Below are 27,964 nucleotides of genomic sequence, written 5' to 3'. Positions count from 1 at the left end.
CTGAGGCGGGGATTGGCTGTGAGGGGCGTGGGCGGGGCGTGGCCGGCGCTGAGTGAGCGACGGGTCTGGTCCGTTCCCTCTCCGCACCACAGCCGTCCGTCGCTCCTGAGCAGCCGGTGAGCTTCCCCGCGCAGCCGGGCCGGGCACCTCTCATCCAGTCGCGCTCCCTTCTCCTCGGTCCGCCGGGCACTCGCCGGGGCCCGTCGCCGTGCTTCGCTCAGCCCCCGCGGCCTTCCCGGCCCGCTCCCCGGTGCGCTCTCGCCGCCCGGCCCGTCTGTGGTTGGCTCGTCCCGAGGGGCCGCCGCCGCTCGGGGAGGCTGGTCCTGGGCTGGGACCGCTCTCTTGGCTCCGCTCCCCCCGCTCCCTCCTGCCCCGCTGCCAGCGGGGCGCTGGGGAGTCTCCTGCCCCTGCCGGACACCGGGGCTGAGTCCAGTGCCCCGGGACGGGCCCGTCCTCCCTCAGCCTCCTCCTGCGGAGCCGCTCCCGGAAACCTCCGGGGACGGGTTTTTTCTGAGCAGAAGCCTTCTTTTAATTTGGTTTATTATAGCTACTTATAAAAGTGACCTATGCTTCAGAAATCCGCAGTGTAGGTTTTTGCCGTGTCCCGGGGAGGTGTCAGTGTGTGTCCCTGTGACTGACACCTGTCCTGGCTTGGACCGGTAGCCAAAACCACGACACCTTGCAGACTGTATCAGTTGGGAGAAAAAAAATAGCGATAAAGCCAGGTACCTTTAAAAGCTGTAATGGTCTTTGGGTAAAAGCCCACTTCTAGCTACACCCGCAAAGCCCTTTAGCTGGAGTTGGCCAAAAGGGAGACCTCTCGGTGTCTTTAGGGCTCCCGTGTGCCCGTTTGCTGTCACGGGTTATTTGCTGTGCAAATAAATAAAAATAAAGCTCTGCTGTCTGAACCCGTCGGATCCCTGAAAGAATTGTGCATAGCTTTTCCCGCAGCAGGAGTGACTTTCTTGCATTGTTTTGTTGGAAATGCCTCACAGGAGGGTGCAGTCGGAATAGTCGCAGCTGCAGGTGTTGAGGAGTTGTTGGTGTGCCCGTTGACGCTCAGGAGGCTGTGAGCTGCAGCAGCACGGGGCTGTGGGTCTGTGCCACACGCAGCCGCCGTGGCCAGATCCAGCTGGAATTAAGGACTGGAATCTTAAACGTCTGCACTTCAGTTCCTCCTGGCTTGTTCTGAAGTCCTATGATATCCTCTGGTTCTGGTAGCCCATGAGTAGCTCTTTGTTGCCTTTTTTGCATACAGGTTTAATAGCAGGCAGGAGCAGTGACTGGGCTGTCGCTGGGCTGGATTACCCTACGTTACCCAGCCAAGGTACCGCAGGCTGTTTTGCCAGAACGCGATAGTGAATTGTCAGTGTTTTTCCCCAAAGTGCCGTACGTCTCTGTGTACGTCATAGCAGTGCAGTGTTCACAGGAGCTGCTGGAGGAATACTTCTGCGGATAAATTATTTGCATATTATTCTTAATACTCATCATGTCCCGCAAATGGTAGGGTTAATTGTCTGCCTTTTGCAAAATTTAGGAAAAAACCCCACCCAAAACACCCCTCTGTCCTTCCCCCCCAATTTAAATCAGGAATGAGGTACTATTTAATCAGTTGCTTGACAGGTGGTTGTTTGATTTTTGTATTTTGAAGATGCGAAATAAATTATGAAGGCAATACAATATTATTGTTTTATTTTTTTTTTTTTCAGATATTCTGATTGTCATGGCAGCCACAAGAAATGTGATGAGAGCTGTCAGAGTTTTTGAATTTGGTGGCCCTGAAGTGCTTAAACTCCAGTCAGACGTCTCAATTCCTCATCCAAAAGAAGATCAGGTACGTGAGTTCTGTCAACTGGAATAATGATACTGAGTGATAATAGCTACGCTCAGAACGAAGAATACCAACCAAAACTTTTCAGCTTGAATTATGTAGTTTTTGATCAGCATATTCATACTACCTGAGACATTACCTTTAACAAACATGGGCTTTTTACTGTTTTGTGGGCTACATATTCCATATAAGGGATTTCCTGAAAATACTTCAGTTCAACACTGAATTTTTGCTGACTCTGTTTAAGAATTTAGTTAAAGTGCCATGATACTGTGTTGTGAACTCAAGTTCTAAATCTTTCTATTATTGCTTAACAAGCATCTTCTCTTTTAGGTGTTAATTAAAGTCCATGCCTGTGGGGTAAATCCTGTGGAGACATATATCCGTTCTGGGAATTACGCTAGGAAACCAGCCTTGCCCTATACTCCTGGCTCAGATGTGGCTGGGGTGATAGAGGGTGTTGGGGAACGTGTGACTGCATTCAAGGTATTTATACATTGGGGTTTAATTCATGATGGTTTATTGTATCCTCTTTGTGCGATTGCTGTACTACCATTCCTGGTTTTATTGCTTATAATTGTGTAATCTCTTTGGGGGGGGAAGTCCCCTTCGTTGATGGGTAGAAGCCCCCAGCAGGATCACATTGGCCCCCCGGTCTGTGCTGTTCACCTCCAAGGGTGAAGAGGGCTCAGAAGAGGTGCTTCAGTTTCCCTGCTTAAAGCGATGATATCAGGTGTACAGAAGTTGTGGTTCAGGACTATTTTTATGGCATTGCAGAAATACCTGAAGTTGGATGTTCCTGTCTGAGGTAGTAATTTCACGCAGAACTGAAAAATTTTCTGTAAAGTTTTTTTTGGGAAATGAAAATAGTTTTTATGTTACTGACTTATAAAACCCCATAAATTACATATTTGTCATTAAAACTCTTCAAATAGACTTTATTACTCCTATCTAGTACTTTTACTTAGATGTTCTCAAGGGGAAAGTCTTGGGACAGGAGAAGGCAATTATCAGTTTGCTAAAAGATATCTGTGAAATTTATTTAGTTTTTTAATCTGCTGGTCCTTTCATGTCACTAGACTGCTGGTGTTGGAGAAACGTAAAAAACGTTTCCTGGCTTGGAATTTATGTAACTGTTGTGGGAGAGACAAGAAACCAATGTGCAAGTAGTACAGACAACCAGAGCTGGGTGGCTGTGGCTGCTGGCGGCGCCGGGCACACACGTACAGTGCGTTTCCTCCGGCACCGCCTGAACCGTGCCTTTGAGCATCCCCTGCTGCAGAGCGGCAGCGGTATTTAGTTACCTTAGGGTATGCTAAGAGTGTATCTCTTTTCCACGTTTGAACAGAAATAATCGAGAAATGTTTCTTTTGGGTTTGTAAAAGCTTTTGAGGTTTTGCATTTGGAATCTGTGGACGGAATTCCTCAGTGTTCAGGTTCATTAAGGCTAATGTTAACGAGATAGTAGGTTTGTGTGTTATGCTGGAGAGCGGGGGTTATAATTATGACACTTAAATTTAAGTATATGAAATTTTTATGGTTTGTCTTGCATTGTTTGAATGTATTAGCATTTATAAAAGTCTTCTCTGTGATAAATATAACTGGAGATCTCTTAGAGGTAGCCTAAACTTCCGTGAAGAGATTCTTAATGTATGTTCAGGAAAAAATAAGGGAGATGATTAATTTCTCTATTTTCTTTTCCTCCTTTTTAGAAAGGGGACAGGGTTTTTACCACTGCCACGATCTCTGGAGGATATGCAGATTATGCAGTTGCTGCCGCTAATAGAGTCTTCCCGTTGTCAGATAAACTGGACTTTAGGCAGGGAGCAGCCATTGGAATACCCTACTTCACTGCATATCGCGCCCTTTTCCAAAAGTAAGGGGCCAAATCTAAGTTTGTGCGTTTTCCTTTTGAATATTTAAAATTTTGAAGCTCACATTTTCATTGTCCTGTAAAATGGGGGATTCTGGCATTTTTAGAATTCCATGTCAGCTGGGCGAGAGCTCAGGTCTGGAAATCTGGTGTCATTTGGCAGAAGAAATGACGAAATCTGGTGGTGTTTGGCAAAAGAAATGATGAGAGCCAGTGTGCTTTATTTTAAGACCTGTGACAGGTGAAGATCTTGAACTGAGGTTCAGCGCCAGACCGTTCCCTGCTGCTAGTTGCATGTTGACACAGTTGCACGTTACTTAAATTCATAAATGATGTGTTTTATTTTGCCTCCTGATTATACCTGTTTAGCCATAAATTGGAAATACTATTGTGTGAAAGGTGAGATTTCATGCCAGTATATGCAACCTGATGCTTCATGATTAAGTGGTGACAATACTTTCTGTGTTTCCATGCAGGGGCCGTGCCAAAGCTGGGGAGAGCGTGCTCGTGCATGGGGCCAGTGGGGGAGTAAGTATTTTGAGAAGGCAAGTTATAAGAAGTGCTGATTTCTGTCCTCGTGTCTGCTTTTGTCTGTCATGTGATTTATGATCACGTTTGTATCAATGAATGGATTAACAAAATTAACGAAATTTTATTTCGGAGACTTTAGGATACTTTTTGCTTAGAGCAAACCCTGTTATTCCCAACAACGATGAAACCTCACGAGTGGCTGTGTCAGGCCCCTCCTGCAGAGGGTCCCCGAATAAACACCCTGTGCAGTCGGAAGTTGGTGCCCCAGTTTTATAACTTTATAACTTCCCGAGATAAAACTAATAGCAGAAAGATGCAATTTTAAAATACGTACAAGTTGTTCTCAGCTCTCTGAGTAGTAATCTCTGGTGCAGAGTAACTGCATTTCTGGGGTATCTCTACCTATTGGCCACCAGCTCGCCGTGCAGGGAGACGTGCTGGGATATGTACATTCATGACTGAATACTCTGTGAAACTGAAAGTACAGTTTTCTTTTGTTTTACATGACAAGCTAACTTTAGCTCTCTCTCACACAACTTTCTAGTTTAATTTATCCCCCAGACTCTGCACTTTGCTGCCCAGCTTCTGCTGAGGCACCGAACCACTGCTGTCAACGGGCAAAGTGTCCTTCATTGTTTGGTGGACAGCAAAAAGGTGGTTATGGCCGTCTCACAGGAGGAGGAATTCAGATTTCATTCTGAGATACTGGAATGACATTCAGAAGCATCGCCTCTCTTTTTTTTTTTTTTTTTTCCTTAAACTAAATGTAGTGTTTCTGTTCTGAACTTTGTTTCTTGAGAAGATGTATTGCCTTTGGTTTGCAGAAGCACACAATGCAAACCTGTTGCTCTGTGGGCTTGTAATCTTTGCTGCAGGAGCACTTGCACAGGCCGTGGGATATGTATGGATAGGAGGAGGAGGATTTCCTTAGCTTTGTGTCAAATATATATGGCCCAACTTTCGCAGACAGACAACGTTCTGTGTGGATTTATCTCAAATGCTGATAGCTATTAAAAAAAGCACAAAACTTTACTGTGCCTCTAAATGTATTTTCTTTTTTAAAGACTATTTGGCTATCTTTAAGATCTAAATTACTTATGGCTAAAAAAATTTTTAGCAGGCCAACTCTTTAAATGGGTAAGTTCTAAGTTGCTTGTAGAATATATAAAGCTCAAAATGCTAAGAAAGAAAGAGAAAAAAGATATTTTTTTTCTATTTTTTTTTTTCCCCCTCCCAGGTGGGAATAGCAACATGTCAGATTGCCAGAGCTTGTGGCTTAAAGGTTCTGGGTACCGCAGGAACTGAGGAAGGCATGAACGTGGTTCTGAGAAATGGTGCTCACCAAGCATTTAATCACAGGGAAGCTAATTACATTGATAAAATTAAGGTAATTAATGTGTCGGGGCTAGTTGATGCTGTATGTATTTTTCTTACAGAATGCGAACAGTTGTTCAGAATGCAGAGGTTTTTTAAAGCAGATTTATGAAGGAGCAATAGTGTACTGCCTCTTTCATTTCTACACAGGGAAAAATTTTTCTGGGCTGGAGAAGCTGAGCTTTCACAGGCAACGGCATTTAGAGCCTCTTGCATCCCAGCAAATTCCAATATGGTAGCATATCGCAATTCAGCATGTCAAATATGCTAAAATTAAGCTTACTAGCTGTTAGAATTAGTACAAAGGCTGTATTTAAAATGTAAACAATAAACTGTAAAATGTGTGTTATCTGCAGCATATGGATAAACGGTGGCACCCAAGCACTAATTGGAGCAATTTAAATAACGTGTTATGTCCTGTACAGGAGTACACGGGGATGGAAGGAGTGGATATAATAATAGAGATGCTCTCTAATGTCAACCTTGCTGCTGACCTGCAGCTGCTGTCCTGTGCGGGAAGGGTGATGGTGAGTGGGTTTTGTCACTGGCTTCAGCGGGTGCGTTTGGCGACGCTGTTCAGCAGTTACAACTTAATTGTCTTTCACCTCGTTTGTGCCAGGTCGTGGGCAGTAGAGGTCCTGTCAAGATAAATCCAAGAGACACTATGAGTAAAGAATCCAGCATAATTGGAGTCAGTCTGTTTCTTGCAACGGAGGTGAGAAACATTTTTATTTTAAAGAATGTTTTGTTGGCTTTTTCCAGCACCTCTCTATTCCAGTTAAAATCATTTGTAGGGATGAAAGCCCAGTTTCACTGTAACTGCCTTGTTTGTTCATTCCTTTACATTTTGATTTAATCTCAGAACATCATAAAATATTTCTGGGTTGTGAAGTGTGTTTAACACTTGCATAATACTTTTCTAAAATGTAAAGACCCTGTGGTAAGTGCCATCTCTATCCCATGCAGGAGGAGAGGCAGGAATGTGCAGCAGCGCTCCTGGATGGCATAGAAGCTGGCTGGCTGAAGCCCACTGTGGGCTCGGAATACCCTCTGGAGAAGGTCGTTCAGGCTCACGAGGACATTATTCACTGCAGTGGCGCTCGGGGAAAGATGGTGCTCCTGCCATAACCTCCTCGTCCACTTACTTTGTAACCTTTGCTTACGTGATTCGTGGAACGTGTGTTACAAAACATACTTTTGATCAGGCTTGACAGTAACAGCACATGCTAACTCACATTAATTAATTACATTAATTAATTAAGAACCTATTTTCTTTTTGTAATAAGCAGAGTTGGGTATACTTTAAGGTAATCTTTGTAGCTTTTCTGGCTGACGTGGGAGCAATAAACTTTCTCTGCTGCGTGGGGTTGCGGCGCAGGGGAAGCGAGTACCCGAGGCAGAGCTGGCACCGTGTGAGTGTGGGGCTGGAGCCAGCCTGGCTCCTGCGGCAGGTACACACCCGGAGAGAGTGAACTCGGTGTGTGCAACTAGGGCTCTGGACATTCTTTAGCCACAAAATGTGTCTTATTCATCTCCTGTCATGTAATTTACTTGGAATAAAAGCTTCTACTGCCAAACTAGTTCACTTTCCAGCTCCAAAGATGGCCAAAGAATCTCTCAACTATGAAGTGTGTGGAAGCAGAGGTGGTTTCGTTTCGCTGTGCCTGCCTCGGTGTTTGAGGGGAGAGTTTCCCAGTTAATCCAAATGGACTGTAACTCTAAAGCTGGGTGCTGGTATTTGCTGCTTTGCGCTGATCCGTTGGCAGAGGCAGCTGGTTCCTTGGCAGTAGGTGGCTGGGTAGGGAGGGTTTCAGTTCATCCTGGGGCCTTTGTTAGAGGTGAAGTCAGCGGAACCCCTGGCTGCGAGGGGAAGAGGGGAGGCTGCACCACTTTCGTGGGTACTGAGAATTCACATCAGTTCAGAAATGAACGTGTACACATTAGTGACTTGTTCTGAGTACAATCCAATTAAGGAAGGACAACTTCTTTCATATGTTGACAGTTTTTACACTCGAAAATACTGTTTGGTATTACAGGCACTCCCTTTTAATGGTACAATTCTCTTAGAAGCAGCGAAGGCATAACTTGCAGAAGAGTTTTCTCACCTTCAGGGATGAGCTTTTCTGTTCCTTTGAGGAAAAGTGAGTCCTTACTGAACAGGAAATTTTTAGATGTATTTTTGCCTGTGAAGGTTACTTGCTTTTTAACATTCGGTCAGGATTCATTTGGTGTCACGCTAGTGAGCACATGGCCTCTGAGGCCATGGGCAGTGTCCTCGGGGTGGTCACTTTGTCACATCACCATTGTCCAAGTTGGGATTTTCTTCTGAGCAGGCATTCATTGCTGCTGAGGTTTTGCTTAATCTAAACTAAGGAAAAAAAAAAAAAGGAAAGAACTTCGCAGTGAGGCTTATGAAACAAATTCAGTTAATACTGGTGATAAAAGAGCAGGGTCGCAGTGTCAAATAGGGAAGGAGTGTTCTTCTAATGCAAGGTTGAGTCATGGAAGGAAGACTTTGTCCAGCACCAGGTTGGTCCCTGTGGAAGTGCATCCCCCGTGTTTTACATCGACTCTTGGTTGACAGGAAACCACTCCAGGATTCAGGTTTGCAATATTGGACTTCTTTCTGAAAGATCTCTTTTAATGCCCTGTTAATTTTATTTGGGACTGCTACTGAAGTGATAATTTAAACTTACAACTGAATAACTGTTTCAGCATCCCATAAATAGATACACATCTCTACAAAGACACACTTTCCCAACAATATTAGTTCAGCAGGATTTAAGTAAGTATATGTATTTCTGGCGGGGGTGGGTGATGTTAAGATATTATAGCTTTGAGTCTCGTTATTAAACAGGGGACTAAAGGAATGCTGGAGCACTGAGTTAAGGCCTTGTTTCTGGCAAGCAGTTTGTCATAATAATCAGTTTTGTAACTTCTTGAGCTCCATCTTCCGAAGCAGGTAGACCAGAGTACGGCTGCTTCTGTGCAAAAAAAAACCAAAACAACAAATTACCTGAGGTCGTTCTGCTGTTACACCGTGTCATTTCAGTGTTTCCAGTTCTTATAAACCTTAAATCCATCGCATCGAAGGGGTTGTTTTGCCAGGGAAGAAGCCCGAGTGTTTGGGGAGTTGATGCCTGCGCTAAGTGCCTCGGGAAGCAGTTGCTGGGAAAGAGAAGGACTGGGTGGACTCGGCTGTGGTGACCATTAACAGGGTCCCTGCCTGCTTGTCCCCCGGGTGTGGAGGACCCCTCATCCCCAGGCTGGGTAGATGTCCCCCCGGCGTGGAGGACCCTTCATCCCCAGACTGCGTGGGTTTCCCCACGGAGAGGAGCTGTGTTCCTTGTGTGTTGTGTTTTCTGCAGGAGGAGGGAGGTGCATTTCTCCTCGAATTTGGAGGTTTAGGAATGACCGAGCTGGTGCAAGCGCTGTGGGTAGGGGATAGGTGGTGTTTTGCTGGTTGCTCAGGTAAGAGGTGCTGATTATTCCCGTTCGTTGAGGCAGGGTGCAGCCTGAGGCCGCGATGGCACGAAGGGAATCTGCAATTCCGCCCGACAACACTGTTAGAGAAAGTAAAACATCTCTTGAGGTACTAAATAGCAGGTTAAGAGTAACAGTTACTGATGGATGTGGTTATGGAGATGATGTGCGTATAAAAGGTATGCCTTTTCTTTATAAATTGTATAGTTTTTTTAATAGTTAATTCTTTTTAATGTGGCCTTTGGTCAGAGGGTATGACACGAGCGAGAGGCTCGTGATTTACAGCGAGGGCTGGAGCTGAGGCTCGGGGCAGAGGTCTCTGGTCTGCGCTGCGCAGGGTGCGTTACGGGGCTTCTCGCCAGAAGGTGTCAGAGGAGTTCTTCTGTTTCCGTTACGCTGCGGGCTTCGCTCTGCAAAGGCACCCCGGCAGCACAGGGCAGCCTGACTTACGCTGCGTGTGAAGGAGCGCAATAGAACATTGACTTCTTTTGGGCGTTTTTGACGTATCGTGCAAATGGAAGGGGCTGTTTTAATTTTGGAAAAAGTTGTGTGAATAAAGATAATGACATCGCACTGGACACCAAGTGCGGGAGGAGCGAGGAACCCGTAGCGGGTGCTTTCGGGAGGAGATCCGTGTTTGAGAGCCGGGTTGTGCTGCTGGTGTTGCAGCAGAAGCAGGGTTGGGCTGGAGCTGTAGCCGTGTGAGATCCCGTCACCGCTGGAGCCGGGGACAGCGGTTTGCCCACGGCTCAGTGGCAGTAGTCCCAGCCTCGCGTGTTAGTGCCAACCCACCCTCACTCAGCTGAAGGGATGATGTCGAGATGCTCACGGCTGTTTGGGCTGTGTTCTCTGTTAGGGACACTAATGGCCAGTGGAGGGAGAAGCGTCTCTGCTAGGTAACTTCTGCAGCTGAATTGCCCAGAGCCCTTATTTGTCCCATTTCTGGGTAAGCTCTCAGGTGTGCTTGGTCTGTGCACCCACCGGCCAGAGACCATCCGCCTCGAGAGTCCTTGGCTCTGCTCTCCTTTCCGGAGACGGCGTCCCCGTGGCAGAGTGGAGCAGGGTGGAGGAGGGTGAGGATCACAGACAACGGAATGGGGCAGGATAACCCTGTCAGGTTGTTTGGTTTTGAGTAACTCGTCCCAGTTTGATCAGAGGGGGGGGTCTGAAGCAGCGGCTCCGGTGGCAGCCTGGGTGGTGCTGCCCTGGGTGGTGGGACGGGTCGGGTGGGATCCGGGGTTAGTGCTGGCCTTGGGGTGCACAGGCGAGGTTTGGGGGTGGCTGTGTGGGTGTGAGCACGTGCCAGGGGCTGGACACGGCTCCTGCACGTCTCCCGAATGGAAAAGCGTGGAATGGTTCTGAGAAGCAGCTGCTATTTGTTAATCTCATTGTGCCCAAAATACTTTCTAGTTGTTAAAGGTGTCCCCTCTCTGTTGTAATTACATGCTCCTGTGTGTATTTCTGACTTCTTTGTGTGCTACAGCGTGATACAATAAATTAATGAGACTTTAATTGCAGGGTCAGGAAGATAAAAAATCGAGAGGATATGTTGCTTCCTTTACCAAAGACGGTTCCATACTAAGGGTGGGTAGATCACGAGGATGGCGTTAAGTCCTTCAGCACTGCGTCAGGGCAGGATGGCCGTCCCTGCCCTCGGCCGCTCTGGGGACCTGCGCCCCGTTTAGGTGTGCCCATCACCGTGAGTTTGTGCTTCAGCTGGAACCTGCAAGAAGGGAACAACAGGAGCACGGAAGGGCGGTTACGTCTCCTTTACTTGAGTAGAGCTGACTGAAATGTGTGCTTTGGGGCTTTCCTGTCTCTTGTGCTGAAGGAAGGGGATGGGAGCGGGGATGGACAGTTGAAATGGCTCTGCACCCGCTCGCCTCCTGCTGTGTTTTTGCCTTCAGAGGTTCGTGTTGCACCAAAACGCCTTCGCCCTCCCCGTCCCCAAAGCCCGGCGTTACCGCGGGGCCGGGCGCCCACCCGCCCGTGCCGCTGCGGGGCCGGGGGCTCGGTGCGGCCGGGGTGCGGGGGCTGCGGTGGGCGGCCGGGCCGGGCCGGGCCGCTGCGGGGCCGAGGGGGTGGGTGCGGCGGCGCCGCCATTGGCGGCGGGGAGGGGCCCGGCCGTGTCCTAGCGACGCCCGGGGACGCGGCGTTACCGCCGGGCCCCGCAACGGCCGCCATGAGCGGCCCGCAGCCCGGGTGAGTGGGGCCGGGCCGGGCCGGGGGGGGCGCGGGGCTCGGGCGGGTCCCGCGTCCCGCCGCCCCCAGCGATCCCGGCGGGGGGGGACGCGGGGGGACGCGGCGCCGCAGCCCCTCGGCCGGGAGCGGGGCGGCCGCGCCGCAGCCGCCGTTTGCCTTCTCCGTCCCGAGGGAACAACGGCCCGAACGGCCCCCCGCGCGCGGCCGGCACCCGAAGGCGGCTCCGTGCCCGGCGGGGTGGGCGCGCTGACCGGTGCCGGGTGGGAGCCCGGGGGTCCCGCGGCGGAGGCGGGCGAGCGCTGCAACCCGCGTCCCGCGGAGCCCCCCCCCCCCCCCGGTAATCACCGCGTCCCGGGAGCGGGTCGGGGAGGCGCAGGGAACGGGGCCCCGGCCGTTGTCCGGCTTCGGGTCTGCAGGTTGTGGGTTTCAGAGAGCCCCGGCTTCCCCGGGACGGTGCGAATGGCACATCCCGGGGAGCTCTGCAGATCCCCGTCTCCGTGACAAAATTTGACATCATGTTTTAGGGGGGGATGCTCCGAGTAAGACATGACACAACTTGCTCATGGCCCTACAACCGATCCGCAGCAGAACAGGAGTCTTTTGGCTCCTGTTTCCATGTCTAGTTGTGTTCAGGATTGGAGCAGGATTTCCATCTGCCCGCGTCGAACTCTGCGAGGGTCCCGTGCCGCCTTCGGGCACAGCGTTGGGCGAGCACTCTGCCTTCCAGGGCAGCGTGGCTACCTTTGGGTACAGGCAGAGCAAGCTCCTTTCGATCTGCTCACTAGATCTATGGATGCCTCTGAGCTCGGACCATCCCCTGGGGCAAAGTATTCGTAAGATAAAATAATTCTCACTGAGTACCTGGGCAAAGGGTCCTCAGCGGTCTGGCCATTAAATAATCCAGGTCAGACGAAGAGTAAAAAAAGCAGCACAAAGCTTTTGAAATAAGAGGCTCTGTGACCTGTGTGTCCATGGGGAAGATGCCCAGTGGTCTCACTGAGGTCCGATGGCCGGGGCTGAAGGGTCCAGCAAATATTTAAGCAGTGATACAATATGATCTGGAGAGACCGTGGCCTCTCCCATCCATGATTATCACCTGAGTAAAACTGTACATGTGGGTTTTGCGGGCTTGGCATAAGCCAATTAATCATTGTTAGACTCCAAAGCCCCATCTAAACTTCAAGTCATCTGCTGACTTCAGTGAGTTTTGGTTCAGTAGTCGTGTTCCAGCCTGGTTCTCCTGAGCGCAGCAGCAGCAGCAGTGGAAATGACTGAAGGCAGCAGCCAGAGCAGTGTCTTGGGATGATGTCTGGCAGCAGCGTGGTGCCTCGGGGTGATGTCTGGAGATGGTGTGGTCTGGTGGCAGCTGCACGGCAGCTCCCCGTTGTTGGAGGAGGGTCGTGTCAGAGCAGGGCTGCAGCTGGAAGAGTGGGTTCACTGGTGTTACAGCTCTGTCTCCAGACAAAGCAAGAACCTCCTTTTGTGGAGACTGGGGATTGTTTTCCTGGCTTTTCGTCTTCTGAATAGGTGTTCCTCTTTCTCAGAGAGAGAGGAACCCAAGCACAGCAGAGTCACTGACCATATTTCCTTGTCTTAAGCTTGGAGGCACCAAAAAAAAAATAGGCATTTATGCTGAATAGCATGATAAAGGCAGCAGTTATCATCTGATTGACTGTACTGGTGAGCAGATGGCAAAATCCTGTTCTCTGTGATGGAATTGTACCATCTTTGGATTCATAGGACCACATGGCCATTCCCAGCCAGGATTCACAAAGTCCTGACCTTCAGGTCTTAATGCAGAATTCCAGTTCTGCAGAAAACCGCTTTCCCACCCTCTGCTTACCTCTCTGGAGCCCCTGACAGTGTTTTGTCTGGAAGTGGGATATACCTCGTGGTGCCTGAGGAGTTTCCTTGGGGAAGGCATGGCCGGCAGCGGCCAGGTGCCTGGCAGGTCTCCCATGAGGAGTCTTTGCTCCCAAAGGGAGCAGTGGGAAAGTGCCCCTGCCTGGTGGGATGCTAAATGGGCTGGTGTGGTGAGACTTGTTCTGCCTGAAGGCTGGACCAGCCCTTCTTGTTTATGTCCCCAGGAAAAGATCCATCAGGTCGTTAGGGTGAGGAACGGTCTCCATCAGGGCAGGACGGTTTGTGTGCCTGGAGGGCAATAAGGTCCCGCTGTGACATAGAGCGCGGGGGCTGTTGTTCCCTACGATGCCACCAATCAATAACTAAAGCTTTGGTGTGCTCTTAGATTATTTCTTTGATGAGCAGTCACTGATTTAATTGCACGGTAAATTATTAACTGTGAGGCTTTGCTTTACAAAACTAATGTAAGCTGCCTACTGTGCCTTTGTCCTGATATCCTTTCCAATGAGTAAGAGAGGTGTTAAAAATCATCGTGATACACAGCACGGGCTCCAAACACAGTGGACCCAGTTGGGTTCTTTCCAATGGCTCAATGGGTTTTGGTTCAGGCCCAAAACATTTCCTTATTTCCTCCAAATGCCCTTTTGAACTTTGAATTGAATTCAGCATTTCTGAGGACCAGTCTGCTCATAATTTAAATGAGAAAATACATGTACAGAGACTTCTTTGAAAGTGAAGTTGCTACATCACTGTGCTCAGACGGGAGTTGCATTTTAACTAGTTATATGGTCCATGAAATATTAGATGGAAGGAAGTAAATGAAAAGGAATTGGATTGAGTTTCTCCTCGGCCTCCGTGTGCAATTGCCAGGTGATACCATAAGTCAATACTTAGCACAACTGATGTAATCTGCTGGTTTCAAATGCACGTGCAAACAGTGGATTAAAAAAGTAATGTAGAACAGTTGCTATAGTAGCAGTGTTTAATCAACATGCGTAACAGGGTAAGCTAAATTGTTTGTTTAAAGTTTAATTTATTGTTGGTAGGCTACCAGTTGGATTATTGTGAAACCTCAGATAAAATTCCTGTAAATCCATGATCTCTTTGGTTTTTTGGATTCCTTTTTTTTTTCATTTGCTCTTTCTTTCCTTAGTTTTCTTTTGTGTGTGGTACCACAGCCTCACAATAGACATTTATCTTGAACGGTCCCATTGAAGGATATGTGATAGAGGTACAGTGGTGTTTAAATTTAAAGCCAAAGGAAACAAAAGAGATCAATCTCTTGTTGTGTAATGAAAATATATCCTGCCTAGAGATCCCTAAGGTCAGGCTGAACACATGCAATGTGTATCTGAGTCTATACATTTTACAAATGTGAATGGATTTAGAGTATTAAAACTTAAGCCTATTATCACTAACTTCATTATTCGTTCTGCTTTCCAGAGACTGAAGTAAGATAAGATTGTGCTAAGATGTATTTAAATATATATTTGCTCATGGTGAATGGTTTTTGTGTTCAACTCTCGTATCTTAGGTTCAATTTTTGGAAGCTGTGGTCGTTGGTAGCTGCGATGATTTAGCTCTGTTGGCTCTCCAGAGATGGGTAGAGCAGGGAAGGGCCTTGCTTGGGTGGTCTGCGTGGTCTGGTTCTCCTCGTTTGTTGGTCTTACAGTTTTTCACCAACAAATAGAAGAGAGGTGCATTTTGTTCTTTTTGGATCGTTCAACGTATGCATTAAAGACAATCTCTAGTATATTGACTTGGGAACTGGAAAAGACTTGAGAGGTTCTTGCATTTCATATTGGGCCCATATTTCTTTCTCTGGACGCAGAAGACACTTGTGCCCCCCTACGCCAGGGGTTCAGGTAAGGTACCGTAACTCAACCCAACCCGACCGTCCTGGCCACTGCAGCAGCGTAGTCCCGGGAGCCCTTTAGACTGGACGGCGCTCAAGAGCTGTCCTGGTTCGGCTGCTTGGTCTCTGAAACCTTGGGAGTGTAGTGGGGCAAGAGAGACCCCGGGTCTGTAGCTGATGTCCACCCAGCAGTCAGTTGTCCGGTGTCTGTGCTTCCTGCCAGGCGGGGCCGGGGTCCCACCAGAGGCACGGTCACTGCCTGGGTGTCTTCTGCTGCCCTGGGTTGGGTGAGGACACGTTCCTGTCCCACCAGCAGAAACCCCTCTCCCCTCAGAAGGACCCAGCTGGTGGGGAGGTGGCAGATGCCGAGGACCAGGACAATCGTGCCAGGATCACGCAGAGACGAGGTGCTTGCTGGCCTGTTGCACAAATGCTTTGGTTTCCCTCAGAGTACGTTTGTTTTTTGTTTAGCTTGAGGAAATGGGTCACCTAGAGTGGATCTGATGAGTTTTGGTAAAATGTAGTAGCTGGATTTAGAGAAGGAAAAAAAGAAAGATTCTTATCAGTGCAAGCTGCACTTCAGACAAGCTGCTGCCATATGGTGACAGCAGCAAAACCACACTACAGTAACATATGCTTTCTGGCCCGTAAATACCACAAAAGTTAGGAATCTTGCCCTGTGCGAGCTTTGTGCAATTGAATTTATGAATATGTTTTTGGGACAAGCATTCCTGGCTGTTTATGTAAATAATTTTCTAGAGTCACTGCTGTGTTTGAATAAATGGACCCCGAAATAGAAGGGACAGCCCCTAACCTTGCTGTCAGGGATTAGTTTTCTCGAGGGGTTTGTGGATTCTGTTGGTGTTAAGGCCAAAGGGAGAACTGGTTTTTGAAACAGGCTTTTTTGTTCCTGAACAAATTAGTGCTTGGCCAGGCAACACTTTAACAGACAGTAGCTGAATTCCAGTTGAGGAAATGGTTCAAAACAGGAGGGAAGACTTAGGAGTATTTTTTGACACTTGCAATTGAAGCCACTTAGTTTTCTGTGTAGATGTTCCAAGCCATGAATTTGACATGCAGTCCCTCTGATGGGAATGCTGAAGAAGAGGGAAGTGCCATAAGGAAATGGATGAGAACGTGGATACTACAGGAGACTTTGGCTGAAAACACAAATAAACAGTCTTCATCAGAACAAAGATTTGCACCCAAGTTAATAACGTGTATGCTGACTTTCAAGCCAGTGAAAATACTATGGAAACAATGCTAAACAGTCTTAAAAATATGTTTTGGTGCTAGCAGTTTCAGCTAACATAAGTGGACTGGAGAAAGCAGTTTTTATGTTAGATACCAGACAATAGTGGCGGAGAGCTGGCAATGAGGACCACAGGAAAATCCTCTGTGTAGGTGAAGTCTGACGAGCGATGTGCCTGAAGAACGTCCTCTGGAGGTCCCTCCCAACCCGAGTTATTCTTACGGGTCTTTGCAAAGGCTGCCAGGCGCTCCCTCGGTGCCGGGTCTGTCACCAGAGGAGACCTGTCTGGGGCGGCTGTTGCAGGAGGTGCTGGAGGAGCCGTCTGGGGCTGGGCTGTGTGGGGTACCGTTGGGTGCGGGGCTCTGCATCTTATGGAGAAGCCTCTTGTTTCTGATACGAGTCTTCCAGAGGCAACAAGGTGTTGCTTTTACATCATCTGATGGGCATTTGTCTGACAAAATGCTGGGCATGGTTCAGCAAGACAGCACGTTGTGCAGCAAGCTATTGGTAGGTCTTTATAACTGAAGCTGCAAGAATTTGGCTGTCGGGGGGATTACATGCATCTGTATTGATATTATTTCAGATTTCTTGCAACCTACAATAGCCTGACAGACAAACACCTGGCTGGATATTTCAGCAATGCCAAGATAAGACGGCATCTTCGGAGATCAGGACTGGTGAGACTGAAAAGTTTCCTTTTCTGAGAAAAAAAGAAAAGAATTTTTTGTTTCTTTTAATATTGCACAAGTCAAACCACTGGTGGCTCTGCCGTTTGTTAGAGGTGTGTGTTGCGGTTGGTAAGAATTCGACCAGCCAGAAAAAGGTGTGAAATCACGCGGTGCCAGATTGAAGCCCCGCGATGACACTGAGGGTGGGTTTGTTTGAGGGCTGCTGGTGGAGGGGGGTTCCACGAGAAGTGATGTGCTAACAGTCGATCTGGAGCCTGTACTCCATAGAATATCAGCCTTAGGCTTCCCCTGCGCCCTCTGTAACGCGAGGGTCGCGGTGCTCGTCAGCGTGAGGCTGGGAGCGGCGGGTGGATGGTGTGTGTAAGTATTGCTGAGCCTCAGCCTCCCCCCGCACATCCCCCCAGCGAGGCAGTGTCGGGGAGCTATTGCTCGTGGCCCTGTATCGCTGCACGGCTGCGGTGCTGGGAGGATGTCTGTCAATCTGCTTGTGTGTCACAGCCAGGCAGAGGAAGGTATTTCATGGAGAGGTTTTGATAAATTCAGAATGTTTTTTATGTTTTTACTCTTTTTGCTCTTTTAGTCCTATCTCTTTTTGCTCATTTGAGTTTGCCTCCGCAAAATCTTTCAGTTTGCAAATATACAGAATCATATTGATTCTCTTAGGTTTTTAAACTGTGAAACCTAAGCGTTGTCGTCTCTACTAGCTGTTTAAACAGCTTCAGTGTTATTTTTCAGAAATGCTTAATGGAAAACTGAAGAATTTGGTAAAGATGAACGTGCTGTCTATTTTTAAGAGTACTTACGCACTCCCCGGTGTGACTCTGTTGAGCACAGGCGGGTGCAACCCTCACACAGCAGGAAGGCAAGTGTTTAATTCCCCTCTGCTGGCCTGTGCAATGGCCCATGAAGAGCAAGGCTGAGCCCTCTCCTGCTCCCTTCCTTTGGCTGGGGGGGCTGGGGGCCAAAGGAGCTCCCCTTCTGTGCCGGGAAGGTGAGTTCCAGCAGCGAGGGGGGAGCAGAGGCGGCAGCTCACCGGGAAGAGAAGCAGCCCTTCTGGGAAATTGCACTCTGTTTAGAAACATACTTTATTCTGTCTTCTCCTTTTTAATTATATTATATTTGTTTACGGCAGATCTCAAGGAGTGGGAGAATATTGTCTGAGAAGGAATACCGGCTAAACGCCATGAAGAGAGATCAGCAAAGATACGTACAGGAGTGCCTGGCTCGGGCCATATTTCATAAAGTCCTTGACATGGAGGTACGCATTTCCTAGAGACATGTAAGCCTTCTCAGGGACTTCCCTGCTGACAGCCAGCGCCTGTTCACTCCCACCGGGCTGTTCTCTGTAGCTGTGCCCTCGTGCTCCCCTGAGAGGCACGCTCCTGCTGGGAAGAAGGACAATCTTCGTGGCTGATGTCCCCCCCCCATGAAGCCTCCCCATGCCTCTCGCGGTTAAACCACAGTGTTAAACCATCAGAGCATACACTGTCCCGCTCACTCACTGCTCTTTGGCATGCAGCATATCACAGAATGATATTCACAGGGTAGTTTTCTTAAAAAAATTCTAATCAAAGCGAAATAGTTTGAACATGGTTACGTATCTTATTGGAGTACAAAATTTGGGCACATTCCTGCTATGTATCAAGAATGGAGTCGGTCCCTACAACCTTACAAACGCTCAGTGGTTCCCCTGCCAATGTTAAAACACACGGGAGTAATGCAAATGGAGTGAACCAACAGCAGTTTCATCACAGGGCTCGGTGAGGACCAGGGAGCAGACAAGGGATGAGCAGAACAGAAGCAAGTGTTCTTAGACTCACTGACATCTCAGAACGTCCATTAACGAGGTTTCTCCTTCTCTTACATTGATAGCGTCACCATCAGCAGGAAATTAGAAGGAAACTTGAAAATTCCATGAGGAAGGAGAGGGTGCAGAAAATCAAGGTAAGGCTGGAGTGCTTCTGGGAACTGATGGGATGGGGCAGTTTTGCCCTGTGTTAACAGCCACGAGTCAGGCCAGAGATTCACTGAGCCAAGTGTCCTGTCTCTGAAGCTCATGGAAAAAGTGCAAGAAACAGGCAAGTAGAGGATGATCCTGCCCCGGGTTACACCTCCCTCCTCTGCTCAGCAGTTCGGGAACTTACATTCATGCACATGATCCCTCTTGAGTCTACTGATTCTTTCGGTTCTGCAGAGTTCTTGGTTGTGGAATTTAATTCTGAGTTGTATGAGATGGTTCTTCCTTGCACTTCTGCGCAATAACGAATGTATCTGCTGTCTGATAATTCTCTTTGGTGCTCCATTGTTCTTGTTATTAAAAAAGTTAATAACCGTTCCCCTCTTTAAAGGCATTTGTGGGTTTACGTATCTTTTACATATTCCTGCTCAGTTTTCTAAGTTGAAGACCCTCAGTCTATTGAATCTTTCATACATGAGCCATTCCAGTCTTCTCAGTACTGTTGCCTTTTCTTAACCTCTTCTAGTTCTACTATTTCTGTTTTGAAAAGAGAAACCAGAACTGGATGAATAATTTAAGATACATGTTTCAGTTCTCCCAGTAATTCTAGACACTGCTTTTGACCGCTGCTGAGCACTGAGCTCATGCTTTCAGCTCTTTGCCTCCCCACATGGCATTTAGCAGAACCAACATGTACGTAATGAAAAGAGGTTTCAGGGGTCGTCACTGTGGTGTCATGTAGGTAGAGCTCAATCCTGTAGTTCTTACAGTCATGGAAATCCCACAGAATTCAATGGTTCTTCTCCCCGTGAAGTCCCTTGGACTCATTTGGGAAAAGTTGTTCTCATTTTGGCTGAAATATACTCAATATCTTATTTCTTTGTTAGGAGCCTGCATACACCAAGAAGAATACATTGAGTAGCTAGCTGCTTCTTTGAGCAGCTGAAAAACAATGTAAAATCTTTTAAATTTTAAATAATACATTTATGAGCAATTCGCCAAGTAAAGAAAGGAGGAGATTTTAATGAAAAACACTGATTGCTATTGCAAAGGCATTATTTACTGACCGAACTCCTGCTGGTAGAAAGTCGCCACGGTGGAAACAGTGACTATGGTGCCCCATCAAGGGACTCTGGACTTGGATAATTTTGGAACATAAACCAAAACTGCTTCCTTCGGTGAGAAGTGTAAGGGAGACGCCTGCAGATACGTGATCTCTGTCTTTGCTGCGGTGGCACATGGGGACACAGCACCCTGGCTGGAATCAGCAGTGAAACTTAATCCTCACCTCATATGTTCAGTGGCTTCGGCTGAGTAGCTAATGTAGAAGGGAAGGAGAAAGACAGAGGACGGGCAAGGGAGGATGAGCAGCATAGCTAGCTGTGTCCAGAAGGGTGGTCAGCCCAGTATGGAGCTTTTGAGAAGAAAAGGTCGGGAGCGGCAGCAGCCAGAGCAAGGAAGTGCCAGATGCTCTCAGATTTAAAAAAGAATCAAGAATCCAGAGATTCTTGATTTCTTTAACCAAAGAATCAAGAATCGGTAGATAGGCAGGAACAGGCAGAAGAGTTGAATCTGGGGGATCTGCAGCTGGAGAGGGCTGCAGGGATATGAGTCAGAGATGGGAACAAGTCTTTTGCCTTGTCCCTCTCTCATTCTCCCTTGATTTCCTTTCCTTCCTTAACCAGGTGTTCCATCGGGTCTGGGCAATTTGATCGTCATCGCTGTCCAATGGCAGATGGAAGGCAAGCTCAAACATTGCTGTTAATTGTATTTAGTACCTCAGAGACATAAATTTCTGTTCTTTTAGGTGCAACAATCCAGAAGATCGGTGGAAGGTGCTAGCTATATGCACTCCCCATTTCCACCACTTGGGCCAAGGAATCGTTATGGGCTCCATCCTTTAGTGGCTGGAGAACCAGCTGGTCACTCCCAACCGGTGAGTTTCACCAAGAACCCATGGGCTATAACGTGAGCACGGACAGCTGGAAGTGTGCACGTGTACCTGTGACATCCGTGCTGGGTCTGGAGCATTGACTGCCCTGATCGCTCCAGACTCAGGCCTCGTCCTTGGTCACTTGAGGCTGATTTCCCGTTTGCAGGATTGTGTTACGGAAGAGAAACCTCGAGAAGCCGATGTTGCAGGAATGGCACATCAGAACTTGGAAAAAAATAGCTTTGCTTGTGATAAATCTGCTTCAATCTTTCCCTTTTATCTGTGTTACCACCCAAGGCTGGGCCAGCCTCAGGACACTAAGCCAACGAATACTGTGGCTGTAGGCCAGTTCATGGGTGTTGTAAAATCCTGCAAGCAATTCCTGCACTCTTAGAAAACAGAGTTGACTAAAGTTCATTCCGGAAGACTGTGCTTTGGAGCTCTGGCTCAGAAACCTCTTATTGTCTAGTAACAGGCGGAGGAAGAATCATAGAATGGTTAGAGTGTTAATATACTCTTGAAGTATAATGGTACTAAAGCCTAAGGTCAAAGGTCTACTTTTAACTGGTTCTGCATTTCAATAATGATAATTGGTGCAGACTGAAGAGAGACTTTTGAGTCCTGACTGACCTTCTTCTCTCCATCCCATGCAGAGGGCACCTGCACCTGCAGTTGGTTATACTGGTGGACATCCTTCTCAGCAGCAACGGGCCAAGGAGCCGGCCCTTTCTAAGGTGGTGAGATAACTCAGTTAAACAGGATTTTTAGGTTTTAACATTTTAATTTGGTATGCTGAATGATATACAGGGAAAAGATGGGATTAAAGAAAGCCAGAAAAATGCTGAGTATTGAAGAAAAACAGGCATGCTTATGTCGTGTGTTCTCTTGGTGTCCATGTGCTGAAGTCATCAAAAAGTCATCAAAACATCCCACGCTGCCAGAGTTCCTACGAGTTCATTACGTTTGCTTCAGGGCTGCTCTGTGAAGAGAGAGTAGCAAAATATAGGTTTATACCCAAGAGTTATTCTGGATGCTCCAGTTTTTGGATGCTCAACGAGAGATTGGCTCTCCTGGGCAGACTAGAAAATTTCATTTCCTGAAGGTACCTGAGAATCGCTCATCACTTCCAAATATCTTGAGAAGTGCTTCTTTTTTTTTTTTTTTTTTCCCTTATGGTGCTGCTCTCCACTGGAAACCGTATACAGATTTCATAGCTGTTTGCTTTTGCCTCTTCCAGACTTCCTGGCGACCGAATACAGCCCCGGGACACATGCAGCGCCCGCCTCGCCTCCAGCCCCTTCGCTGTGCTGCAGCGGGGTCTGTACCAAAGACTTCCAGCTCCAAACACAAGTGCCACGTGCTTGGAAATAACCAGCAGTTTGCCAGTGAGGTGAGGCCATGTTTCATCCTGAAAATAATACAATTTTAGAGAGTGCTTTAGTAGAGTAGTTCCCAGAGCTGTATGCTGCAGGCAACATGCCTACCAAATGGTTATCAGCTTTTATTTAAACTCTTCTTTTCAAAGTCCCCTGAATTTTCAAGACATTTTCATACTGGTCTAATGCCCAGCTCTTGATCACAGCCAGGAAAAATGTGGTGGCTTCCTTTTCATATTATAAAATCTCTCTGCATGCAAGGTTTTCTGCCTCTAGATAGATTTCCTGTTAGGTGGAGAGGGCGGCAGCCACTCAGTTGATACCAGTTACTCAGGAATATTTTTACATGGTCTTACAAGTTTTCATCTTCATCCACAGCTGCAAAGTAACAAAAAACCTAATTCTTTTTCTTTGCCATTCGTTCTCCTAAGTCACACTAGTGGGTTCAGAGAACGAGAGCTTTTTGGAGTAGCCAAACATGATCTTGATATGTACGCAGTTACTTTCAGGTGAGATTTGGATTGTCTCCTGTTCCAGAAGAACATTGTGTAGTTGGCGTTGTGTTAGGAGTCCCCTGGGACTGGAGGAGTTTGGAACAGGATGGTGACCTGCCACTGGCAGACACTCTATGGGTATCTCCCTCCTTCTGTGCATTCACTCCGTATCGTGGTGGTCACCATCCTTTCTCCAAGAATTTGCTGGCACTATGTCTATGCGAATTACGGGTGATTTAAATGGTTTCTTTAATGCTCGTTACTGACAAAGCAGCTGGATTGGATCCAGAGCACGCGACATTGGCAGAATTTACTCTCTAGAGACGTCTCGCTTTTCAGGGCCCTGGTTCTCTGTTTGTGTTTCATCCTGAAGGAGGACTGAACCTCCCCTACAAGGGGGAAAGAAGCATTTTGATAAATGCTGCCAAATGAAGTTACAGCTGGGGGATTGTGGCTGCTTTGGGATGTGCTCGCTGGCTGAGCGCGACAGCGGTGCTGTGGGATGCCCAGTGTCACCAGAGCTGCAGGGTTACTGGTCGTGCATGCTTTACAGTGCTGTGTAGAGCTACCAGGGTGGCATTTTCAAGCATTCTACTTGTTGCTTTGCAAATTAAAATAGAGGAGTTTAGCACAGAAATGTTTTCATGAACTGCAAGCCCCAAGTTAAGGAACTGTTCTAGAAGTACATGTGTCACGAAACGTGAAGAGCAGTCAAACCCCCCTTAGCTCAGTGTGCTCGGTGGCTATTTGTGCATAGCCTTTCACTGGTCAAAATGCGTTTGCAGGAGGAGAGGAGCGGGTTAAGACTCATGAATTCAATGGAATACGTGACCGGCACACCCCGGTATCAGCTCCCTGTCATTAGCAGCCATATGATCCCAGTGCCGCCGCCCCCCCTGCAAAAAGGAGACCGGAGCGTAAATGCAGTGAGAAATAGGGTGCCCAGAGGCAGGCGGTTTCGTCCCACCACGGCACCAAATGACCTGGAGCAGCTTCTGACAAAGGTAAGCTCTGTCTGCTACTCAATTTGTCTGTATTCCTCATCGATGTATTTGCCTAATGCTGGAAGATCTGTATTCCTAGTTTGCACAAAGATTCACTGAACTTTTGAAAGAAAGAAAATATATAACTACTAAACTGTGTAACTGCCAACCATCTCTCTATATACTAAAACATTTGATGTTTTTCATCAGCTGGGGAGAAAAAAAGTGCTCAAACAGAAAAAACATAGCAACTCTTGCTTAAAGCCTTCCATCTTAGTCAATCTGATCCTGTCTGTGACCACATCTAGCACCAGAACTCCAGAGGGGTGTATGAAATGCCTTGAGTGTATAGAAACGTCATCTGTTACGCTATAGCTCCCGCCAGTTTTGACTCCTGTAAAGGAACTTGTAGGAACCCAGGACTGGGAGGGACAATATGGGTCATTAAACCTGGTCCCTGCAATTTTGGGCAATTCAGTGTGATGGATTTTCAGTCCAATGGATTTTCAGTCCAAAATACTTTCCTGCCCTTCTGCGTGTTACGAAACGCTTTCCAATTTAAGCAGCTCAAGGCCTGTCTTAATAGACTGGAAGCCTCAAGTGTCTGTGGCACATACATGATCTTTGGGCTCACCCTTTGCTAGAGTTGGAAGCTGAGTGCATTTTCTGTGTATTTCCTGCTGCAGAATTCTGGAGGATTCCCTAAGCCCTCGTTACGCAGCAACGTGTTCGTTACCATGGTCTTTCTAGGAAAAAGTGTGCATTTATCTCACGATGGCGCTGCTTACAGAGATGAAATCAAAGTCTATCAGCAGCATTGTGGAGGAGAAAACCTTTGTGTCTACAAAGGCAAGCTGTTGGAAGGAGGTAAGGATGAAGAGTCAAAGAGTACATATTGATTCTGGCAACATTTTTTTTTGGCTAAAACGATGTGATATGGAAACGATTTCAGCTGAGCTCAGTCAAGATCTCTGCATCCAGGGATGTTTATTCCATCTGCCTCCACACTAAATCTGGATCTACTGTTTCGTGATGGAAAGTGAGGTTACAATTACTTTTGCAAATTATGGTAGAATGAATTTAGAGAACTGAGTTAACAAAATACTCTAGGTTAGATTAATTTTGTGTTGAGATGTGTGGTTAATAAAGTCATTGTACTAATAAACTGTCCTTACGTAGGGGTATGTGTGTCTGACTTGCTATAACACATCATAGAATCATAGAATTGTTTAGGTTGGAAGGGATCTTTAAGACCATCAGTCCGTGTTGCTTGTTATCCAGAAGGAAACGTATGTAGTGGGAGCCCAGTTCCCACCTCTTTTTCATGGGTGCGGTTCCATCACACCAGTAAAAGGCAAATTGTGTTCTGGGAAACTGGGAAGAGGAAATGGCTGGGAGATTTTCACTTATGAGGAAAAGTGATTCCACATATCACACCCCTCAGTTCAGCTCACAGAACCCACCCTGTTTGCGTTTGCCTATGGGGAGGTGGTGCAGAGACCCTTGCCGGTCCCCGGAGGCTGTGGGCACGTTGCAGTGTGCCCGTGGGTCTGCTTGGGGTGTTCGTCACAGCCGTGATCCTTGGGTGTCCTTTGGGTGTGCTCCCGTTGTCCCGAGCCCCATTCACACCCCAGAGGGAACCTCCTCTCCATAATGTGCCTCCCATAGGGCAAGTGGCAGAGTTAGTTTTTGGAGGTGGGGGCTCCAGTCTCTGCGGCGAGCGCCCACACTGATGGTGTGTTATGGTCTGTTAGTGGGCACAGGAGTGTCCAGCTTGGATCTCCTGGGTCTGAAAGAGACAGGGCTGTTGAGTGGGGAGGAGGAGAAGTTTTACCAACTAATTAATACATCTGAGAACCAAAGAACCCCATCTCGGAGGGCTGGGTGCTTTGTGGTGTTGCAGAGACACAATTGCAATGGGCTGACAGCAAAGCATAACCTTTGTCTCTGAACCCTTTCCTCTCTGTGGTTGCAGAGACCTTTCAGTTCGTCTCAAAGAGGCACCACGGCTTCCCATTCAGCCTCACCTTTTTTCTCAACGGGATGCAAGTGGACAGGCTGAGCTGCTGCTGTGAGTACAAACACCAGAAGCGTTCCAGGCTGGGAGGCAGACATGGGTACTTCGGGTTCCTCAACGTGGAGGGAGCGTCTCCTTGCTACAGGTATGGAGACGAATACACTTTGCTCACAAGGACTTAGCAGCCCAGATTTTAGAGCATTTATCACTTGTCTCCTCTTTATAAATCCTTCTGGCACTGCACAGCTCTGTAGAACCTTCAGTTGTCACCTTTAAGTGCAGATTGTTACTCTCCTTTGAGGAGGAACTGCATCCGTGTTTGTGGAGCACTTGGGGGTTTTAGGGGGCTTCTCCAGATGAGTCATTTTCAGACACCTTGTTGTCTGAGTGGCAATGCAGAGGCAGATGGGGACCTGCTTTTACTGCTGCTGCTGAGATGAATAGCTCACTGTGTCTGCTGCCCTTCTGTTGCTCACAGAAAGAAAAATGTGATACTTTCCAATTCTCCTTGGTCTTTTATAGGTGCATTATTGCAATGGATCTGGACAAAAAGCCATCCCCTCCCAAGAGAAAGATGGAGGAACACGAGGAAAAGCCTATGGGTTCCTGGAGAGATGGAGAGTGCAGTGAGCCAAGTAAAAGCAGTGTTGAGCAGAAATCAAGCAAAGCTTCGTTGTTAGTCATCATACCAGGTCATGAAGCGAGTGTGGAAACTGTTGAGGATAAAATGGAGAACAAACAGGAGTACAGAAAAGAAGAAAGGGAAGAACCATCTGATCGTGAGAGTGAAGATAGTCAGAAAGACACTGGTAAAATCGGTACAGTATTGCAAAACACACGCAGGGGATCAAAAATGGCAGAGGATGATTCTGGAGAAGGTGTGGGATTGTGGGCTTCCAACTTCACCTGGAGCATCCTCTCCTAGGACACCTCATGTGTGAGAAACGTGGCCATGCCTGTGTCTGGGCAATAAACCCAGTGGGTCTCCTTTCAGCCAAGCACCAGGGTGAGAGGGTTTTGCAAGAGCCAAGCAAGTGAGTAAGGAAGGTCTGAGAGGCTGAAATGGGAGCCTGAGGTGGGAAAGCAGGAGGAAAAGCCGGGGACAGTGAAGGGACAACAATGGAGAAGGAGAATGGCAGCAGGGGGAGGACAAGTAGAGCAGAAGGAAGAAACGGGGCTGGGTGTGTGTAGGGAGAGAGTGGGTCTGAGGTGAGCTCGTAGGGGAGACAGGACATTGGCATATGGGAATGGAGAGGAGATGGTGGCTGTAGGGGCAGGAGGTGGAAAAGGGGATGGAAGATGGGAAGAGCACACAGCAGCAAAATCACAGCAAGACTCAGCGCCAGATGAACTATTTTGGTCTTTTCTCCTGTCTGCTGCCAGCGGGAGTGTGATGCTTTGTTCACCTAAGGCTCTTTCCACCACGCTGCCCCGGGCACTGCTTACCTGGTGCCTGCCCAAACCTCCAGCTTCCTCACTTGTCTGAGACTTGTTCCCTCTGCTCCAGCTCTGCTCCACCTTTCCTGCCTTCTCTGCTTCGGCCCCACTGGGGCCATCATCCTCTCCCTTCACCGAACGCTCCCGCTGCCTGCCGTGCCTGGTCCACCTTGTCCCTCCTGAGTCCCATCTCATCTCTGTTGACAGAGATTTAAAAAGAAAGAGGGGAGAGAGGCTGCCCGAGCTGGAAGTTTGCCCCAGAGGTGTTTCTTGTGGCAGGCAAAGATAATATTTGTGGTGTGAAACTGATGTGTGGCAGCTCCAACTGCACGCTCGGAAGGTGCTGTTTCCCTGGAGCCACCGGGCTCCCCTGGTGTCCCTGCGGGACGGGACGGAGAGCCCAGCCCCTGCCTTCACTCGCTCCTACTGTAACGCCTCTTTCAGGGTAAGCCAAATTTAGAGAGAAATTTTAGTTCCTACTTCCCATTCCTATTTTCAGTTTCATAATTGTGCAGTGCCAGTGCTCAGCTTCCCCGTTAGTCCCCGTGGGTGAGTGTTTGTGACTCACCAAGCCTTTTGCCTGCCAGGAGCCGGGCACCGTTCTGACAGTTACTGAAGGAGGCCTCGCTTCCAACAGCGCAGTCGGAATCTCAATTGATTTTTAATACAGAAACTAAATCTCCTTATTTCCTTAATTCTCATTGTCTGGGTAATTGTTTATTTGCCTAATTGGTTCTGCATCAGAAGCTCTTCATTTCCGTCCTTGGCACTCTGTGACTTCAGTGCTTCAGAAGCCCTGACGGGAAGAAAAAGG

The 27,964-nt window shown here is 47.9% G+C and overlaps 2 protein-coding genes across 3 annotated transcripts in view; both read left to right on the top strand.

Annotated features, from left to right (window-relative positions):
• Positions 1-44: 44 nt before the first annotated feature.
• Positions 45-7,974, top strand: CRYZ (crystallin zeta). Of its 2 annotated transcripts, XM_074151847.1 has the most exons (9): positions 45-116; positions 1,710-1,834; positions 2,165-2,317; positions 3,544-3,707; positions 4,181-4,232; positions 5,473-5,622; positions 6,035-6,136; positions 6,229-6,324; positions 6,576-7,974. In XM_074151847.1, exons 2-9 carry the CDS (start codon positions 1,724-1,726, stop codon positions 6,735-6,737), a joined length of 990 nt encoding a protein of 329 aa, XP_074007948.1. In that variant the 5' UTR covers positions 45-116; positions 1,710-1,723; the 3' UTR covers positions 6,738-7,974. The 2 variants fall into 2 exon arrangements, with proteins under 2 accessions (XP_074007948.1, XP_074007949.1); XM_074151848.1 differs by lacking the exons at positions 45-116; positions 6,035-6,136 and having other exon boundaries at positions 1,724-1,834; positions 6,576-7,182.
• A 3,300-nt stretch (positions 7,975-11,274) lies between these two features.
• ERICH3 (glutamate rich 3) overlaps positions 11,275-27,964 on the top strand; it is a 30,484-nt gene continuing 13,794 nt past the window's right edge. The window contains exons 1-11 of the mRNA XM_074152522.1: positions 11,275-11,294; positions 16,848-16,941; positions 18,086-18,211; positions 18,826-18,897; positions 20,718-20,846; positions 21,497-21,580; positions 22,081-22,233; positions 23,499-23,717; positions 24,383-24,563; positions 25,672-25,858; positions 26,236-26,531. Coding sequence (XP_074008623.1) covers positions 11,275-11,294; positions 16,848-16,941; positions 18,086-18,211; positions 18,826-18,897; positions 20,718-20,846; positions 21,497-21,580; positions 22,081-22,233; positions 23,499-23,717; positions 24,383-24,563; positions 25,672-25,858; positions 26,236-26,531 — 1,561 coding nt within the window. The remainder of the gene's footprint in view (positions 11,295-16,847; positions 16,942-18,085; positions 18,212-18,825; positions 18,898-20,717; positions 20,847-21,496; positions 21,581-22,080; positions 22,234-23,498; positions 23,718-24,382; positions 24,564-25,671; positions 25,859-26,235; positions 26,532-27,964) is intronic.

This window comes from Numenius arquata, chromosome 8 (assembly GCF_964106895.1).
Source record: "Numenius arquata chromosome 8, bNumArq3.hap1.1, whole genome shotgun sequence".
Classification (NCBI taxonomy): domain Eukaryota; kingdom Metazoa; phylum Chordata; class Aves; order Charadriiformes; family Scolopacidae; genus Numenius; species Numenius arquata.
Note: the sequence above shows the minus strand (reverse complement) of the source record. Positions and strands in the feature narration are given on the sequence as shown.